This window comes from Alternaria conjuncta (genome assembly GCF_024043145.1).
Source record: "Alternaria conjuncta strain BMP 0040 chromosome Unknown scaffold_9, whole genome shotgun sequence".
In the NCBI taxonomy this organism is placed as follows: Eukaryota; Fungi; Ascomycota; class Dothideomycetes; order Pleosporales; family Pleosporaceae; genus Alternaria; species Alternaria conjuncta.
Genome location: NW_026250098.1, coordinates 1392401 through 1412069, shown reverse-complemented (window position 1 = coordinate 1412069; position 19669 = coordinate 1392401). Strand labels below are relative to the sequence as shown.

Below are 19669 nucleotides of genomic sequence, written 5' to 3'. Positions count from 1 at the left end.
AGAGGCCAGGAACAACATCCGGACCGGCCAATTCCTAAGTGGACGCCGCTTACCCAAAAGCTTAATTGCGACCCAAGCCCGAGCAAACCCAGGTTTGATATGCTGTCACCCCCATCTACAGGATCATCTCGCGAACCTGGGGCTACAGGTAACGAAACCGCGTAATGAGCATACGCCGTACTGCCCATCCCCCAAGCACCGACGTCCGCCCGTCTTATGGTAAACATCTTACGATTCTGACCTCATTGCGTCCAGGGTGCCAAACTTTGCAACACCGACGCTCTGTCCTCCCTCTCCCGCACCAATGGTCTCACCGGCAACTGGCAGAAACACGACGCGACCAGCATGACCCATGTTGAGCATTTCACCTTCTTTCCAAAATCTTACATGGCCGTGGTACATGCGTTTACCCTGCGTCCGCCAAAATACACGTGCTTACCTACATTGGCATTTCTGACGACCGCCCATGCTCATGTTGTGATGGTGATGGACATGTGCTAGCCTCGCTTCTTCTCTTCGTGATAACGGAAGCGAAAAAAAGAAAAACAAAGAGGAGAAATTAAAAAGAGGGCAGCGAATCACGTCGTTTCGGTACGCCTTCCGTATGTAGCGCGCGAGAGGGCAGGAAGAAAATCCAAGATAGATTGCTTGCTCCTGTCGACCCTCTCGGCCAAGTTGATGGATTTAGATTGCGAAGTTACATGCACGACAAATGCATCCAAAGGCGGTTTTTCTCGCTTTTCCTTTCTGCTTGGAGAGCGGGACCTGCGATCGGACCGTTTGTGATGGTAAGCGCCCCTCCCCGCCTCGTCACGAGAGATGATGTGGGCTATGCAGGTTGATTGAGGAGGTGCCTGCGGAGTTGGATCCGGTTACACACCGCTATCTATTGCTTGGTTCAAAGCGTCTTTTTTGTTGCCCTTCCATTGGGCTTTTGGTGCGGTTTGCTGGCAGGAAGTGTCGACGTTGCTGCCCGGGCGGTCTTGGTACGTCGTCATATGAGGGAGGGTCGGGGGGTGCGATGGGAGCGGAGCGGAGACAGAAGCCGGACGGAGGGGTATATCGACGATGCGCATGCAAGATAAGTGGGATGATGGACGTTCAGGGTCCGATTGTCGTTCGGAGAGACCCAACGATACGCCCATGCCAATGCCAATGCCATGACACGGGGAAGTCTCTTCGGTGGCTTGCCGCATGTCAGATTTGTTTCCATGGTTCGCTCGTATACTGGATGGTTTGTTTCGACACGGCTCGTAGCTTGGGATCGTCTTTGTTCGACAAGCGCGCCAGGTGTGCGATGAGTAGCGGTAAAGAGGAGACCACATTCAGGCCCAAAGTCAGGTCAGGCGATGGCTCGTCGGTGCATGACATTGCATGAGTGAGGCACAACGCCCTTTCCGGTTCAATGGAACTAGAGACGAGTGTGGAGCCGACTTGAGCGTCTCCCTCGTTTATCATTCGCGTGGAACTGTTCTTCCCGACCCTCTAGTGCTGATCTTGCTAGCGTGCCATGTGCGTTCCCGCTTCTGTTTCTTGTATCTTACCTGCTGTGGCTTTGTTGTGATGCCGAGCGTTTGAGCCTTGCGCGGCATGGTAGATGCACGCCGCGCCGTCGAATCGCATGTGAATATCTAGTGCTGCAGCTAGAGTATCTACTACAGCGGAATTTCGCTAGTTGGTCGATACAGCGGGCTGTGCTTCAGGTCTTGAGGCTGTTTGGAAGGTCAACGAGGGTGGACCTCGGGCGTGCGTCGAACAAAGGACAGCAAAACGGCGCTGTTTTACGGGGTGTGTGCCGGAGTCTTCGGCCGACAGGTACTGAGTTGTTCGGAACAGCAGGAAACGAGTGCAAGTCTGCCCGACTGGAGTTAAGATAGCCCGGCTTGGTTACCCAGGACAAAGGAACATGCCGATTCGGCAATCAAGCGGGAAAAAAAGCAAGGGATCAACTTTGACATCAACTCTCCACTTGCACACGATGCCGCATATTCGCCGTGTGGGCCGTTTGGGGCATCACCAACGCTCTTCTTGAGACTTGTATCAGACAGGCGCGGACTAACTCTTCCGCGCTCGCCCGTGGAAACACTCTAGAACAAGACTTGGAACCTAGCGCATCCGACATGCGAGACTACGCTTCTTGGACGTCTGTTCTCAATCGAATAAACCTTCTTTTCAATGTTTCTAGAAACACACCATGGCCGCGCTACCGGACTTTCTCCCTGACATATCGGGGCGTCTGCTTCGTGCCTGCTAGCCAGCCGCTCGACATGCCCTCCGGAGCCTTGCCGAACCGCCTTGAGCACCTACCATAGTTTCATCACCTTCTACACCGGTACATTGGGCGCAAGGATGTCTGCAGCCGAACGCCTCAGTCCTTCCACATGATCCTTGCGAACATCGATGATCTGCACGTCAATCGCGTCTTTGGACGGCAGAGCTAGGAGTATTTGGAAGTCTGCATCGTGAGCGCATGGACGTTTTTCTTGCTAAGGGTCTCCTAAGGCCGTTGCCAGTGAAGGGGTTCCTGGCTACACGGCTTCCTAGATAGCTAGGTGGAGCGAGTCAAGTGTAATGAATTCATGGGCTTGCAACAGGATGACGATTACGGAATGGGTCACTTGATGCCGTCTTCGAGAATAAAGACCGGGGGTGTGCGCTGCTGTGGCTGATGTTGATGTTGTGGAAAGCTGCTCACTCTACTATTCCGACTCTCTCTTGATCCATAGGGCTGGCCTTGCTAAGGATCTGAGCCTCATTTCTCGATACGACATATCGGCCCATATCCTTCCTGTCGCCAACTAATCAGTCGAGTCGAGGTACTATAAGTTGACGGATAAAGTCAACTCCTTGAAGACGTCAACCATCATGGCGAAAACAACACGCTCACCGTTCCTGGATATCCTTCCTCCAGAGCTCCGTCTACACATCTACACACACCTTCTCGTCGCTCCGTCATCCATCAAAGGCTCCGTCGCCCGTCAAGACACAAAATACGACCTCCACACAGCCATCCTCCGAACAAACAAACAAATACACCACGAAGCCCGCTCCGTATTCTTCGGCAAAAACACCTTCTATATCACATCCATACCCCCCACTCCCTCCAGGAAAGATGCCATCGACGACCAACAACAAGAAGAAGAAGGATCCGGCGCCTTTGAACCCCCTCTCCAACTCACCGACCTCCCCCTAGTCCGCCATCTCGAAGTCGACCTCATCTACTACCCCACCTCCATGACCACATCCCTAGACTCGCGCGACGGAATCTGGAAACCCGTTTGCACTGGCGCAGACCGCTACACGACTAGTCTATCCTACCTCCTCAGCACCGTCTCGCCCAGTCTGCTCAGTCTGAAGATATGCGCAGACACGCGCCGCTACGTAGGAAGTACTACAGGCCAAGACGCTCATGCCCTCAGCGACAAGTTCAAGGCCGATACCGAGAGATTGCAAGTTCAGAAACTGCTTACGGGGTTTTACATGGCGGATAGTAACACGTTGTTCAAGAAGGCGATGAAGGATTTGCTCGTCAGGGACATTACTTTGCACTTTGATTTTCCGGAGAGCTACTTTGATTTCGTGGTGGGAAGGGAGAGGCTGTGCGGACAGAGCTTGGTCGAATTGGCGGGACAGGTACTGGCGGCTAGGACGGAAATTAGGTTCAAAGCTGCGTTGCAGGAGGTGGGTGTGGGGAGTGAGGTTGCCCAGGCGGGAGTCGTGAATCTGATTCTGTTTCCGTGCTGAGGGATGAGTACGTTTACGAAGGTTGGGTGAATTGGAGGGATCGTTTGGGACAAGCATTTTGGCATGATACCATGATTTGAGAGCACATTGAGCATTTGAGGGCGTTTTTGGTTTATAAAATTTAGATCGGTGGTTGGCATTAGGGGGTACAGGCAGCATTTCAAAGCATCACATTCACATCTCTACATCTGTCCATCGAAGTAACGACTGGTTGATGTAAATAAACAAGCTACCAAGGTTGACGCGTATGACTCGCGATGTAAACAAACGAAAGCTCATCGTTCCTGACCACATCCCTGATCTTTGTCGTATCCTTCATCAATGTCGTAAATCGTGAGTGTCGTCTCGTATCCATACATGATCCAAAATCGCAGTCAAAACCAAACACAGATGGAACACAAGAAGCTCGGGAAGTAAAAGAAATATAATAATACACTCGTAGGGATGTCTACGCTTACCAACGGTCCTCCTCTAGACTCTAATAGTCCCTCCTACGATGGCGCCTCGTTTTCACAGGGCTACCATCACCCTCAGAATCGCTGCTGAAGTAGTCGTAGTCATCGCGACCATAGTCGTATCCATGATCTGGACGGCGATCGCGGTCGCGCCTGTCATCCTTTCGCGAGTCGCGATCGTCGTGTCCGCGCGACTTGGAACGGAGGCGGTCTATCACGCTGCGGCTTCTAGCACGGAGGCTGGGGCCTTTGCTGCGTTCGCGGTCATGCGCACGCGTTCGTGATCGGGAGCGAGAGCGGGACTTGGAATGGCGGTCGCTTCCGCTTCTATGATGGAATTAGAACGAAGACTAGTCAATTGTGTGCGCAAGACTCACCTCGAGCGTGTCGCCATCTGCCTGGCACCCAACGCACCCGCAGCTGCTCCTGCCAGTGTGGTCAGCCTACTTTTACCCAAAGACCTGCCCGCGAGTCCTCCCGCCAACGCACCTCCCACCGAAGCCGCCAAACTCTTTTCGCGCAGATCCATGCCGTCAAATCTATCACGCATTTTAGTCATGCGTGAATCATCGCGACGGGAATCTTTGCTAGAGCGGGACTGATGGGAGTGAGAGTCAACGGACCTAGCCCTGTGGCGATGTTCGCGACGAGGCTTGGTACTCTCACGGCGGGAGGAGCGAGTGTCGGTGTATGCGGCCATTGACTGTTCAGCCGATGGGGGCACGTAGGTCGGGTAGACTGCGCTGGGCACAGGCGCGAAAGTAGGCTGAGAGTTGGAGCGCTGACGGTTGAAGGGCGGGGGAGATGGCTGGTAGCCAGCGCCGCTCGCAGGGAACTCGGTGTGGTGGTAAGGGTTCATAGGGGAATTCGATCCCACTGGCGGAGGAGGGATAGGCGCATCCACAGCGGGCGAGGGAGCGTAGCCGGGGCCGGGAGCGTACCTAGAGCTTCGGGGCGCATCGTACTGGCCATAGTCTAATGAGACATTGCGCGGCTCTGTAGGTGGTGGCTTCGGAGTGTTAGTGAGTGGGCGCTGGAGCAAGGCCGCGAGAGGCGGCTCGTATGACGGAGTGAAAGCAGCAGAAACGGGAGAACCACGAGAAAGCGTGCGAAGTAAATGAGGCTGAAAGGAAAAAGGGGTGGAAGTCGCTGACGTGGTCCGGCTTCGCAACATGGGCGGACAAGAGTTCGCCGGTGTTGGATGCTCGGGCATGGTCGCAAGTGTTGCGCGTCGAAAAGAGGAAAAATTATTTACCTGAGGAGAGTATCCGTAGGCTGGAGTGACAGAAGGGCGGCGGTCCTGCACGGGGCTCGGTGCATATTCCTGCGGATTATAGGGCTTGTATTCGGAAGTGGGCGGAGGAGGGAAGTAAGGCTGTCCCTGCTGAGGTGAGGCCATGTCTCGTGAATCGCTGTGCTGCCCGTCCAGGTCGCTGCTGTGTCGTCCGTGGCGTCCGCGACTCAGACTCCTACTAGCAGTGGTTCCCGTGCTCTTTGCGCGTCGTCGCTCCCTCTTTCGGCGCTCGCGTTCGCGCTCGTAGTCGGTGTCGTCGGTGTAGTCAGAGTACTCTGTCGGCGGGCTGCGCTCTTGCCGGGAGCTGCGCTTACTGGATCGGTCTTCGCTCCGGTGCCGTTGTCTTGCGTCTCGTTCGTTGCGGTTCAGGTGCTTGCCTCTCTTCTTGCCCTCTTTCGAGTCTGGGGGTGCAAAGTAGCCGCCGGGTAACTTGTGGAAGAAGCTGTCGGGAATCTGCTCTGCGCCGTAGCTGATGGCCTTGAAGGCTAGGGCCGCCATGCTTCAGATGGGGGCCGCGAAAGCCGGATGTCGTGATGTGACGTAGGACTGTCTTGCGAGCAGCGCTGTGATTGGAGCGCAGTCGACCGGTCCCAGCGATTCGACGAGGGGGCCTAGTTCCAAAGGTTGGGAGGATAGTCTGCAGCAAGGCCGGATAGCGATAGGCCGGACTACTCAGCGCGCGTTCTGGTGTGTATAAGCGATGTAGATGGTACCTGGAGAGGGTGAGGTGGGATGGCAGAGAATTTGTCTTGAAGAAAGTGCGCGGGGGTGTAGGCGAGGTATAGGATTATAGGATGCGCCGCGGCAAGTGACCTCGACAGATGGCGGCAAGAAGCAATTAGATATGGCAATTGGGTAGCTGCGCTTAAAGACGATGATATAGCTCATTCGGCGCATACGTGCGACGCCGTGGCAGCCGCCTCCTACAAACTGCCAAAATGACGTCGTACGTCATCCGCCTGGCTCGTGCGCCGCTGTCATTGGAGCCGCAACCTGGGGATCGTCGCTTCCTCAGCCTCTCTGGTAGATGAATCCTACGATGCAAAAAGCACCTCGATCAACGGTGATCTTGCAGTCATTCATGCACATGTCCATGTCATCAATGCGCCTTTTTTCTGCTCTTCACTCTTCCCATCGACGCAGCAGCAACAGCAGCACGAATGGCATCTACTGTGGCCTTCGGAGATCATGTTCAATGCAAGGGACGCACGGTCGGCATTACACCTACTCTCCGCGTGTAATCCTACATAGGGTCTGGCCTCCTATGGGGCGGCGGGCCAAGACGATTCGGAATACACATTCCAATCCCCTTGCCCAAAACCGGGTTGCAATTCCTTACAACGCAGGGTATCTACTAGGAATGACCAGGGTGCAGCCTATCGTGACATTGCTGTGCGTTGGCAAGGCTCGTCGGCTTCGTGACATCGACCACTCGGAGGGTTGGGGCTATGTGCGATGACGCCACGTTTGGACTTTTGTGCTTCACCGCCATCATGACATGGGTTGCACAACCATGGCTTTCTACGCGCACTCGTATGGACTTCATCGAGGAATGTGATTAGAATTTGAGCGTCCAACTGCATGTGCATGGACCGGGTATCTTATGCATCCTACTACTCCGGAGTAACCCAACGCCAGACCGACAACGAAGAGAACGAGATGAAGATCATTCAGTCATCGTGGGCCGCTCGACTACACTTGATCAGCAGCTACCGATGCAGGGCTGCGTATTTCCCCTGCTGGTCTGCCAGCGCTGTCTGGTACCTCGACCATGTCCTCCACCATTCCCAGGAATCTTTGTCTATATTCATCGCTTGTCGTCGTAATGCTCATCGGGCCATGATCTTTTCCAAACTTTAACGTGTTGAAGAGTTTGACGAGTCCCGTCATCGTCTGGGCCTGGAGTGCGTCTTTTGCCCAGAAGAAGTCGAGTACGATGGCCCGGTAAACCCACTTGCCGTCGCGCGATACGACACCTGTGCGCCATGTAGATCCTCGACCAGGGGGCGGCGGCACATCACCAGAGTTCAGGTCGGCGGGATAGCGGACGAGGAATAGCGAGTAGTCAACCGCATTATTGCCTTGTAAAATCTTAGAATCCCTGGATAGCTGCGCAACAAGCTCCTCTTTCTGATCGATAGTCACTCTGATCTTGTCTTCGAATTCATCAATGAGGCGCTCCTTGACGCTCTCGGGGGCCAGGCGCCCGTTAGCCACGTCACGTTCTGGGTAGAAGTAGTCATTGGGCTTGAGGTCATACGTCTCCCATCGCTTCTGTTGGGCCTTGCTGCAGCTCGACTTCCCGTACAGAATGTTCTCCATTATTATATGATGGCTCGGCGCGGTGCCTACAGCGGCTCCGACGGTAGCTGTAGGACAGTAGAGGAGGTCGGTTATGCGGACGAGGAGGGAGTCCTCATTCAGCTCCATGTGTTCGACATAGGGCTCGAGGAGGCGATCACGGAAGAAGGATTGCTCAAACTTGCGCGGCAGGGACTTGATCAGGTACTTAGAATTAGGTGTCGTGAAGAATGTCTGATGCGCATTAGCCTGTCGTCCTCAGATGCCATGTTCCGCGCGTACCGAGCCTGAGTAGCCCAGGTCCCCAATGGCGATCAGATCGGTCCGTTTGCTCTTGCTTGGGCGGAAGCTCTCGATGTACCCTTCCTCTTCAATCTCCCATGTGTCATTCCTCAGTTTCTTGAACAGAGATGCGCGATAACGAGCGAGAGTCAGACTGAAGACAGCGAAGAAGGCATAGATGCGCGCAAATAAACCCAAGCGCGCGCTTTCATCCTTACGAGGCGAATCTGATCTGAAGATGGCGCGTAATATAGACGCGCTGATGAGACGGTCTCGACGTCCCATGTTGAACTTCAATTTTGTTGCGGTTGTTGGTAGAGTACACAGCAGGCAGCGTTGCGGACGCGTGAAACGCTACAGTCTCGAGGCCCGTGAATGTCAGGATGATGTCATTGCGCTAACCACGAGCCTCCTGGAGACAAGTCCTGTATTGTCTGCGCCTCGTATCTTCACCAGCGCGCCAAATTTCCATCAACGCAAATGTTGAGCAGCTTGCACAAAGGATCGGAGTTCCCCCCCTGTGGATGAGCAATTTCGAGGATCGGCTAGATCTGACGAGACGGCTGGCGGGCTTCTCTCTCGCTGCAGCTAACGTTTAGCACCCAGCATAACCGCCACAAAAGCGCCACAGTTCGATTTCATCCGCCGCATTCGAGGGCGTCCAGGATGGCTTCTGCCGATACGCTCTCAACCATCTTGTCTGACACGAGAGAGACTCGGTGTACCTCGTGCTCGTGTTACAGGCAGTTATTCCCGGTATCTGGTACCTTCAACGAGACTTAATCGGTGTCTTGGAGCCGTCACCAGCAACCTTGCAGAGGCACTACAATAAGAAGATCAGCTCTGTACCAAAGTTTGCAATCATCCTGAGACGCAACAAGCCGTACGGGGCATTACTAGCCTGACCTCGGGATCTCCGCGTGTTCGGCCTACTCAACTGTCAGGGACTTTGCTGGTTGTACATGGCTAGTGGATGGAGCCCGAGTACCGCTGCGAAATTTGCTCATGGCATTTACCCAAGTCTAGAGTTGGTGCTCCTTCACGACAACACGATTGCTTCAACCTCTCCACCTTGGCCGCCTTGCCTGCTTGGCAATATCACTGCATCTTGGAACCAGAGTCTCGAACGCGGAACTGGGGAACTTCAAACAAGCGAGGTATATATTGCCTCCTCGGAGTTACGCCCCAAGCGATCTCCCGCTCGGCACGTCTTCCGCTGTTTCACCCTGGGCCCTTATGTGATCGCGCTAAGCGTGCCGCTACAGCGCTGCAACGGCGAGGAGCAGCGCGATGGCAAATGCAATATTGCGACCTCAAAGAGAAGCAAATACAGCGGACAGGAATGCAGTCAGAGCCTCGAGATGGAGTCTCCGCTATGTAACAGTCTCACGAAGCTAACAGCCTGTGCAACCCGAGTTCAGATGAATATAACGGGAATTCCGACATGGTACAACCTGACCATGTATGCATCTAGGCGTACTCGTCTAACGGACTAGACCCTTAGGTCCAGGCAGTTCTTGCCCCGTCTCGTCCCGGCTATCAGTTTGACGGCTGGCACCCCACATCACTTTGCCTCTCCAGTCTGCTTCACGGTGGGAAAGTTCGCCCAGGCGCTTCAGCATCCCCTTGCGGAGGTTTCTACCCTTCCCGCCCGCAAACTACTGGATAGAGGCTGTGTATCACAGCTGCAGGGTCATCAAGCCATTGTTGACTGGCGTCGACTGGTGTGGGTCTTACCCTGCTTACTGACTACACCCAACATATAAAGCATGAGTGTCTTTCCTCGGTTTGACAGCATATTTGTACCACTTCATAACTCAAAACACTTTGCCACATCAGGTTGATACCAGGCATAGTCGCGCGTTCTCAGTACTAGTCTTCCCAAATCTGTACATTCTTTTCATCCAAGTTACTCCATCACATACTCACTGTCCACAATGGCGAGCGCAGACGTTCAGCAACCACCTGCGCAGGAAGCTGCACCCGCACTACCTGACTACCTCACAAACCCCGATGCTGTTCTGGGGGACAACGATGCCAAGTGGCGATACGGCAGAGCGCCTGATTACTCAAAAACCAGAAAGGTGTTTGCTGAGAGTAAGTTACCAAATGTGGCAACGAGCCTGCATGTCAGACACAGTGCAGTTTACTAATCATGCACAGCGAAGCAAATGACACACGAAGCCGGGTCTCTTCCTGAACTCGTACAGAATCTCGTCAAGAACTGGGAAGTCGAAGCGTCCTTCAAGCCCAACATCGACGACTGGCGTACGATCGATCGGGAAAACTACTCCTTCGCTATCAATGGCGGCAAGGCTGAAGGTGCAGAGGCTATGCTCAAGGTCGGCACATACAACGCTATCATTGCGCCGAACGAGTACTACTCGCCCGACTACTCCGACTTTGCCTCGTCACACAAGACGTTCAAGCGCATGATGCCTACCTTCGCATGGGAGGTACTAGAAGTCTACAGCGGCCCACCAACAGTCAGCTTCCGATGGCGCCACTGGGGCCAAATGAAGAATGACTACGTCGGCTTCAACAACAAGGGCGAGAAGGTGACAGCCAAAGCACACGGAGGTTCAATCGATATCCAAGGTGTCACGGTCGCGACGGTCAACGACAAGGTGCAGCTACAGTCCGTTCGCACCTGGTTCGACCCGATGGACATGTTCAGGCAGATCGCGCCTGACGGCGTCGTGAAGAAGGAAGAGAAGCCCAAGAACATGTCACCGGCAGACGCCCTCGACGAAGCTCAGGCTGGCATCAAGGCGCCTGAAGAACAAGAGCTACCCGATGAGTTTATCCAGAGCAAAGAGGAGGTCAAGGAGACGATCGAACGTCTTGATAAGATGACGACCGAAGAGAAGATGTCGACCACCCAGGGCTTGCCTGCTGACCACCCTGCTGTTTCATCGTCTTCTAATACTGAGGCTGAGGGTGGCAGGTGTCCTTTCATGCCCGGAGGCTTCAATTGAGGCGTATGTACGTGTGTGGGCGTAGAGATATGGCACATTTGAATCCGTTTAAATCACAGGGAGTTATGAGCGGGTACTTAATAAGCATGGAAGCAGATCAGACAATTCGCGTTTAAATTTTATTAGTATATACCATATTGTTACAATCAAACCCTTCTGCCAAGTCGCGCTTTCCAGTCATCTCTGAGTACCACTTTCCATCAAAGTAACATTCCCTTTTGCCATGCACCCCCAATCATGAAGAGTGTTTTTGCGGAAGACCACCGATTCAAACATGCGCACTAACACCAGCCATCTGTGCAGAATACGATGATCGCACCCCTGCACTTCACAACAACTCAAATAACACGTCGGCGAAGACGATGCTGCGTATCGGGATGATCTTCCGAGCAAGTTAAAGCCGTTTGGTACGATGCTCGCTAGTCAAGTCTGACGCCATAGCGGCTGCTAGTGAACCGAGATACTGTCCAACCTCCTCAGCCGCGACTACTTACAATCACAGCTAACACCGACACCGACAACCGACACTGCCCTGACAAGCCGATGATCTCCAGACCTTGCTTTCGGGACGCGAATTCTCCGCATGGCGCTCGTTGTATGCGTCGAGGTACCTGATTATCCATCATCCGCCGTCCGCGCCTCCATTGTAGCTTCCCCGCTGCTTCTTGCCCAGTATGAAGTGAGGCCCGCGCGAACGCAGATTCGACACGCGATGTGGGAGTTGACCGAATTTACCTAGCGTGATTAGATGCCCGCGATCTGCCCATTGCAATCGTAACATTTGGCTCGCGCTTAACTTGACGGATATATCCAGCCTTCAACGACCGTGGGCAGTCGCAGAGAGCTGTAGGCTCCAGTCTGCGGCAGACGAGTGTCTCCTTGCACTGTCGAAAAGTGATATGAGCTTTCGTCGGGTTTCCAGCTAGCGTCTGAGCCTGGTGGGGCTGTCTCTCCATTCAAGATATACTGCAACCGGTGACTGAGGGCCTTTCTAGCTTCCGCCAAAACATGAAGACCGGCAGGTTTGGGGATCCAGGGCGGGGGGCGTCAGCAGCAGCCGAAGTGGAATTGATGTTAAGGGTTGGATGCATTCCCTTGTCTCCCGACTCTGTACCTCGATTGAAGTCTTGCAGATTCTGGGTAACATTCACCTCTTCATTTTCTTGGGGATCTAGTTCTGCGTCCCCGCTGTTTGTCATATATTGCGAAAAGGTTCTTTTCTTTCGAAGCTGTTACCACAACAACCTCGAAGTGACGGACGAGCAAGTCTGCTAGATCGGCGGTGAACCTGTACAGTGGTGCGTGTTTCGAGGCCGGGTTGTTGACTTTAGTATGGCCAGTAGACTTTCCAATGTTGTTTGTCCAGGATAAGACTGAGGTAAGAAATCGGAATTCATGAAGTTGATGCTCCGACAAGAATTCGTCTTCACGTCCGACATCTGTTCGCTGTGATGCCATCCTGACTCAGATGGGATGAAAAAGATGCGTGGTGTGAGGACTCAGAAGTGGAAGAGCGTACGCTTTTATACTACTATAGCCTGAAAAATGCCTGACTGCAAATATGGATCCTGTTGAATGGAAGGCGTGTTAGATGTGGTAATCTCTATCGTGATCCGCGGTTCGATTTCATAGACCATATAGATGCAGAGGAAAAGCTGACTGGGTAGCAAAGTCTGGTACCACCCAAACTCGCGAGCCTTCCCAGGATCGAACCTTGACGTCCAAATCTTTGTTCATCCTCAGCAGCGTCAAACAATCCGACAAAGCTTACTTCCTCATATTGCAGCACTACTCGCGGCCGAACTGACCAAAGTGGCATCAACAATGCAGACACACGCATCATCTGATCCTGCGGTCCCCCAAGAGGAGACTAAGTCCTCATTCCCCGGAGCGATCCATATCCAAGACGCCGTCGCTGCCACAGAATTTGCGCTCAACAGCTACACTCAACCACCCTCTCCTCGCACACTAGTCATATGGGCCGATGGAAATGGAGGTAGACGCGACGACCCATGCACCGCGGCTATAGGCTACCACGACCCCTTATCTAGAGACTGGGAAGTGCACATCACTGTGAGCCATCATCCTTCTTGGATCGAAGCTAGCCTCATCGCTATCCGGGAAGCTTTCTGTGCTGCTGCAACGCTGGCTGACCACATCGACCACTTGATCGTGTTTTCAAATGCAAAAGAAGTGCTTGCGAACCTTGGAAAGAGCAGCGATATCTCGTGGGGACGAGGTGAAGCTCTCGTAGAAAGGGTACAGCAGGCTGCAAAGAAGCTCATGGGAAAAGATGTGCAGGTAGATCTGCGTTTTGTACCAAACCGCACGAAAATTGAAGGTCATAGGCGGGTGCAGAAACTCTCCCGAAAGTACAAGAAGAAGGTCTTAACGGTGGCGCCGAAAGCACTCCTGGAGTACGACATTGATCTTCCTCCGATCAGACTGAAGCATCAGCAGCACAAGGATGCAAAAGAAGAGCTGGAGGTGTTGCTGCGCAGCTGCTTAGAAGATGCGAAGGCGGCAGGCAAAGTCGGACCTCGCAGCTCGTTGAAGCACGAGTGGAGATTCGAGGCACGTCGTCTACGAAGGGAAGCAAAGAGGGAGTATAGGAAGATGAGAGAGCGAGAAGGAAAGCCGCTGAAGCCGACAGATTCGGAAATTGCGATATTGCGGGCGCAAAAAGGACGTCCTAGGAAAGCGTCTGGAGAGCTGAAGGAGGAAGAAGATATTACCATCGACGCAGAGGAGAAGATTCTGGAATGGAAGGATATATACCAAGAACTCGCAGGTAGCTCGTGGGAAGATAGACGGCCACTAAGAAAGTGAAGCAATAGTTTCGTTGGAGTTTAGCAGAGTATGAGCGACTGTACATTCTTCGATTTCGATCTTCTTCGCAAGTACGTTTGGCTGCGTGAACCATGGGGGCTACATGCACGGCGAAAACGACTGTGGGTACAACTTGAACCGATGTCTTCTCCAGCCGGCTAGCAAGATTCGATAGTTCGTACGCGTACAGTGGGTAACACTAATCATCAAGCTCAACATGTATCTGGGTATACTCCGGTTGTACTATACACCCGTGCTTTCCAGCATGTCATTATTCACCGAAATTGGATATTGTAGACCCCGAGCGTACCCTTCCTGAACTACTGCTATCTTATCGGGAGATATGTGTCTTCATGTTTGAAGATCCGGAAGTCGATATCGGAGTGGCATAACGGTCCCGCCACAGCCTTCCTGCCGCCCACGGTTGCCTGCCCAACCCTCTTGGGCTGGCCTCTGTTTAGGATGATTTCCGCAGGCAGCAGTGAGTCATACTTCCCTTTATCATCATCAATAAGACGTGTGATCATGCTTTCATGCTAGTCGGTGGCTACGCGCCAGGCTACTCGACGCGACTGGTGAAGACACGGTGTCAGGTGCCTTGTACCTCGTACAAGAAACTTGGAAGTTGGTCACACAGGATGGCGCAAATCTGCGCCGTTGGGTGAGGCTATGGATCTAGTCTGTGGCACGCTAGGACGAGTGTCTCTTCTGCCTGCGCGGAGATGGTGAGAGGGCTCTCGTTGGTGTGTCGAGGTGACTCAGCCCTGGACCAAGGCGGATCATCTCGGCAGCCGAGGTGCGCTAATGGGGGGCGGGCAACACCGATGAGTCGTCAGCTCGTCGGGCGCTTGGCGCTTCTGGAAGGGGCGACGATGAACATGCAGCTGCAAACTCTGCTGTGAGCGTGGGAGGCGCGAACCATGGTCATCGCGCGCCCGCGAGACACCGTCGAATGGTCGCGGATGTAGAGAGCCGAGGCCAGAGGCGGATGCACGCGTTTGGCATCGCTTTGGGACAGAGGCCCGGCGTCATCAGCCACTGCGGTGAAGGGAGTGGAGCTGGGCCGTCGCAGCGCAAGGCGGCGATGTGTTGGCAGCAGTTCATTGCTGCTTGCGCCGTTTGCGTCATCGCGACGGGTTTGTGTGCCATGGCGATTGCGCTGAGGCATTTCCTGCCGTGTTTGCATCGCTGCTGCATCACGGCACCGCGACGACCGGCTAGGCTGCAAATGAGGGCGTCGCGTGCTGAGCAGCTGAGATTACGAGCGTCGCAGCAGCCGTCGAGGGGGTCGGCCGCAAATATAGCCACGAAAAGCACGGTGAAGGCACAAAATAACCCTTCCTGGCATGGCGTCGCCTCCACGTCCAATGGCGCGGCAGGCAATGGGAAGACGCGTCCTTGGCTCCCAGTCGGCCGGTCCCTTCATCTCAACATAGCTGGGAGGCAGAATGAGGGGGTGTAGCAGGCAGTCTGCGACTCTGGCGCTACCAGCGTACCATGGCACGGAGCGTTCGAGAGCAAACGCGCCTAGTGTGAAAGAAAAGGAGACGCCGTGTGTCGCAGCAGCTGGTCGCGTCGCAATCAGCGTGAACAGCCTCAGCGCGCGCAGGGAGTGGGCGGGTTACAGAGGGCCATTTACCGCTGCGCCAGGCATGGCGGCAGGCCGTGTTGGCATGCCTGTAGCCTTGGAGCCATGCGTGATGATGGAGCGTCTCACGCCTCACGAGATGGGGGGACAGCACCCGCAACTGCTTCACGCAACAGCGGTGCGGTGGGGGCAAGAAAGCGACGTCGCTGCCCAAGCAACGCAGCTGCAAATCACGCACTGCCATGTCTGGCTGATGGCAAATAAAAAAAAGCCAGCGCGATGAGTCTTCCAAGGTTGGGTTGTGTGGCAAAGAGGCAAGCTGGCCAGTGCGCCCGGGTGCGATGACTGGACTGGGGGCGCTGTAGGTACGGGGTTCCTATTAGTATCGCCAGCGCCGCCCAGCCCGTCACCCTCATCAAGACAGCAGCAATGGACTTCACGAACATCTACAGCGCCCCCTGCGGCCTAATCTAGGACGCCAACCGCGAATAGTGTCGTCTGTTCTCTGTCGCCTACCCGTCTACCTACCCAAACCGACCCATTCCATCTTTGTCCAGGTAGCAGTCTCCGCATCGACCTTTGTCGCCGCCACACTGCCGCCTACCGCATAGACTCATCTCGCGCTTCCAGTCATCGTCGAGACGAGAGAGCCTGTCCTTTTATACCTCCTCGTCCCGTACCTGCGTCGCGATCCGACGCCCTCTAGTCGCGCCTTCCCACCTTTACCGACTTCCCGACCGCCACTTCCTCACACGTCAGACCTACACCTCCCAACTCCACCACCAACAGCTCTTATGTACACCAACCCCCAATAATAATAAAACAAACACCTGCAACAAACAAACACTCAAACACCCCATCGCACTCCCCGCGAACACGCGAAGTCGCTCAGCTTGGTGATCCCGTCAAGGTAGTCACCATCCTCGAACGCTTCCCACGTCGCACCTCATCACCACAATGTGCCATTCGGCCTACACTACTTCAGTCACTCGTCGCTCAGAATTCACCACCATTTCCGAAACCAAAGCCTTCGCCCAAGGCTTCGCTTGCTAGACCCCCGCATCCCCTCAGACATCCAGCTCTTGCGACAGCGCCCGCTGTTCAGTAGCTGTATCATCAGAGTGCTTCGCGGACGGTCTTCTACCACGGTCTTGTTTCGGTGATTCTGCAGTTGACAGTGACTGGAGCCCGCTCTAGTCTGCACCTGGCAGCTTTTCGACCACTTGACACTGCTCGAATCCTACTTCCACTTGCGACTCGTCAAACCCTACCAACCTCCTACGTATACGTTCCGCCTTCGAAACCTACCCTCTCCCAGCTCTTCAGACCGTTAGACCGCTTCCGTCACACCACGATCACACACGATCAGGCCACTTGACGGACGAGATTTCGCGATCGAGGAAAAGATCCCAACAAGGGAACAGCGTCTCGAATTATACGTCAGAGGTCACAGGGTTGTCCTCTACGGTTTGTCCCATCGGTTAAGTTCTCGGTCACCCCACGACCACCCGATCACGCTCTGCGCCACCCCTCCAGGTCTACCTAACGGTCAGCACTTCGAGACGTAACGACAAAGCCTAGTCCCATCTCCGCTCACTCCTTATTGTCTACCTTTCCTTACCAGGCCCCGTCCTGTATACCCCTCCTTCACCATGAGTCTTGCCATTCCTCTCCCTAGCCACGGCTACATGGCTGAGACCCACCCTTATGCCGCTCCTCTTTCTTCTTCCGCTTCCTCTTCCACCTCCTCAGTATTCTCAGACGCTGCGTCACAAGCGTCAAGCGCAAGCTCCACATCGTCTCACTCAAACTGGGACTCAGAAGAATGGAGTCGCAACCAAGTGGCACCGCCGACAATTGTCGACCCTGTGAGCTTGTCAGCTTTCCAGCCCATCAGCCGAGTTAGCACATATCCTCAGTACCAGTCTACGGTGTGCCGAGAGCCTGTACAGGAGAGATTACCTTCCCTGCGCACTGAGCTGTTGGCACCTCTGGAGCAGCGACAGAATCCTCGCCGATCGTCGACCACTGTCAACCAGAAGCCCCCACCTCAATTGGTACGGCAATCCGACCGAAAGGTCAACTTCGTCGATTGCCTCGTCGGTTAGTACACGTTTTATCCCTGGACCATGGTTCCCCCGCTGATTATTCCTCCTTAAGATTCCGCTACTCAGATGGTCGAGGTCATCTGGCAACTTTCAGAGCCCAAGAGCCGTTGTGAGAATGCTTCTGGACGTGGAGTGCTTCCTCTCCGCATGTTCATCCAGGAGACCCTCCGTCGCTCTCGCACCAGCTACTCTACTCTCCAAGTTGCCTTGTACTACTTGATCTTGATCAAGCCTCACCTGCCCAAGCACGACTTCACCATGTCCCAGCCTGAAGACGCATCTCTTCGTGCGCTGCAATGTGGTCGTCGCATGTTCCTTGCTGCGCTTATCCTCGCATCCAAGTACTTACAGGACCGCAACTACTCGGCTCGCGCATGGAGCAAGATCTCTGGTCTCAAGGTTTGCGAAATCAACACCAACGAGATGGCTTTCCTCGAAGCTGTCAACTGGAAACTGCACATCGTTGATTCGGTATGGGAGAAGTGGCAAGAAGTCGTCCTGCGACACACGCCTACCCTTCCTCCGCCATCACCTGGCGCTAGCATCCCCAACACTTGGAAAGATGTCATTCCTATTTTGACACCTGAGTTGGATATCGTCCAGTTGGCTCCCAAGAAGTCAGCAAACGCTCCCGTACGTCCTCCTCTCAGGCCTCAGTTGAACGCGTCGCCCTACCGCTGCCCATCGATGGATGGCTACGGATCGCAAGAGAGCACACCAACTCCATCTCGCTATCAAGTGCCTCGCTTCCTGGAGCCGAAGCCTGATCTTCCCCACACTCCGTCACTGCCATCCCTGGCTCGCTTGGGTCCACTACCAACCCCATCCTTGACCCCGCAATCCATCACCAGCAACACTCCTGCAGCGAGTGCCATGGCTTTCGGATCGCGCCGCCCATCGATGTGCACGGCAATGCAACAGGCACAGTGCTCCTCACTGGCACGCACCTGTGTAGACCAGTTCAACCCAAGCATCAGGAACGGACTGGAAGCTTACCACTTCCCAAGCCGACGACCTTCCCTGGCTCCTTCCAACTCATCTCTATCGTCCTCTCCAGAGTCAATGATCTCGGACAACTCGCGCACTTCTCGTGCTTCATCAATCTCGTCGGTCTCGTCTGCCGGCTGGGCGCCAAACCAAAGCCAGGCCAGCTTGGCTCGGTTGGCGACCTGCCGCAGCGCGAAGCTCCCGTACCCGGTTTTGTCGAAGTGCAAGGAGCAGTACGAGTATGCTCCAAGTGAGCCCATGTCCTCACCCGATCTGGACAGCTTCCATATTGATGATTCGGATTCGTCGCCAGGCAAGGTCGACAGCCCTGCGTGCGTAACTCCCGCAAGCCGCAAGCGTGGAAGGTCTTCAGTTGATCTCCAGCAGAATGTGCGACACTTGCTTCACAGCACTCGCTCCGCATTCGACCTTCGTGGTCAGAAGCCTGTGCTTCCTGATAGATCAGTGTCGCAATCATTCGCCCTCTCGCGCAGTGAACCAAAGGGGCTGCAGTCCCCTAAGAACACTGTTCCTTATTGCTCGCGTCTTCCTATCCAGAAGGACTTTGGCAAGAAAAGGTCGTGCTGCAGCACCGAGGTCGCGCAAGCCTACCGCCCACAAGGCCCAGGCATGTGGGCTGGCATCCTCTAAACATGACAACATCGTCATCACAGTATTGAAAGCCCAAAGAAGGCTAAAGAACAAAGAAAGAGAAGGAAGTATCAACGCAACTATTCACTGTTCGTATTTCACACACACAGTCACACTCTACATTACCGTGTATATTTTCCTTCACCACCTCCGAACCTACCACGTGTGTATTCTCCTTTGGGCGTCACAACAGATCTCATTTGCTACTTAGCTCCGGTATACCTATTTGGGTTACTTTTGGCGTTTTCAACCTTACTACCAACTGGCGTTTATATCTTTTCAAGGACAGCTCGGTTTGAGCGAAAGGTGGGGGAAATACCTTGATCACAGGCAGGTGCATTAGCATGGGTTCAACAGGATCAGGCGTAGTTTGCGTTCGCACGCACATGCGCCCCTTTAGTCGGGATGGATGTACGTTTACGCTACGGCGACGGTTGACGTGCTGTGGTATG

At 54.3% G+C, this 19669-nt stretch overlaps 6 protein-coding genes across 6 annotated transcripts; 4 read left to right on the top strand and 2 right to left on the bottom strand.

Moving 5' to 3' along the window:
* Positions 1–2865: 2865 nt before the first annotated feature.
* Positions 2866–3744, top strand: J4E85_006940 (uncharacterized protein; the record flags this gene model as incomplete). The annotated part of the gene is made up of 1 exon (XM_051471175.1): positions 2866–3744. One exon carries the CDS (start codon positions 2866–2868, stop codon positions 3742–3744), a length of 879 nt encoding a protein of 292 aa, XP_051325385.1.
* A 669-nt stretch (positions 3745–4413) lies between these two features.
* On the bottom strand, positions 4414–5991 carry J4E85_006939 (uncharacterized protein; the record flags this gene model as incomplete). Its single annotated transcript, XM_051471174.1, has 4 exons — positions 4414–4526; positions 4577–4625; positions 4819–5208; positions 5455–5991. The coding sequence occupies 4 exons, from the start codon at positions 5989–5991 to the stop codon at positions 4414–4416; spliced, it is 1089 nt and encodes a 362-aa protein (XP_051325384.1).
* A 1194-nt stretch (positions 5992–7185) lies between these two features.
* On the bottom strand, positions 7186–8361 carry J4E85_006938 (uncharacterized protein; the record flags this gene model as incomplete). The annotated part of the gene is made up of 2 exons (XM_051471173.1): positions 7186–8028; positions 8077–8361. The coding sequence occupies 2 exons, from the start codon at positions 8359–8361 to the stop codon at positions 7186–7188; spliced, it is 1128 nt and encodes a 375-aa protein (XP_051325383.1).
* Positions 8362–10013: 1652 nt separating this feature from the next.
* Positions 10014–11054, top strand: J4E85_006937 (uncharacterized protein; the record flags this gene model as incomplete). Its single annotated transcript, XM_051471172.1, has 2 exons — positions 10014–10173; positions 10240–11054. The coding sequence occupies 2 exons, from the start codon at positions 10014–10016 to the stop codon at positions 11052–11054; spliced, it is 975 nt and encodes a 324-aa protein (XP_051325382.1).
* A 1824-nt stretch (positions 11055–12878) lies between these two features.
* On the top strand, positions 12879–13883 carry J4E85_006936 (uncharacterized protein; the record flags this gene model as incomplete). Its single annotated transcript, XM_051471171.1, has 1 exon — positions 12879–13883. One exon carries the CDS (start codon positions 12879–12881, stop codon positions 13881–13883), a length of 1005 nt encoding a protein of 334 aa, XP_051325381.1.
* Positions 13884–17123: 3240 nt separating this feature from the next.
* On the top strand, positions 17124–19217 carry J4E85_006935 (uncharacterized protein; the record flags this gene model as incomplete). Its single annotated transcript, XM_051471170.1, has 2 exons — positions 17124–17574; positions 17632–19217. The coding sequence occupies 2 exons, from the start codon at positions 17124–17126 to the stop codon at positions 19215–19217; spliced, it is 2037 nt and encodes a 678-aa protein (XP_051325380.1).
* Between the last annotated feature and the right edge of the window lie 452 nt (positions 19218–19669).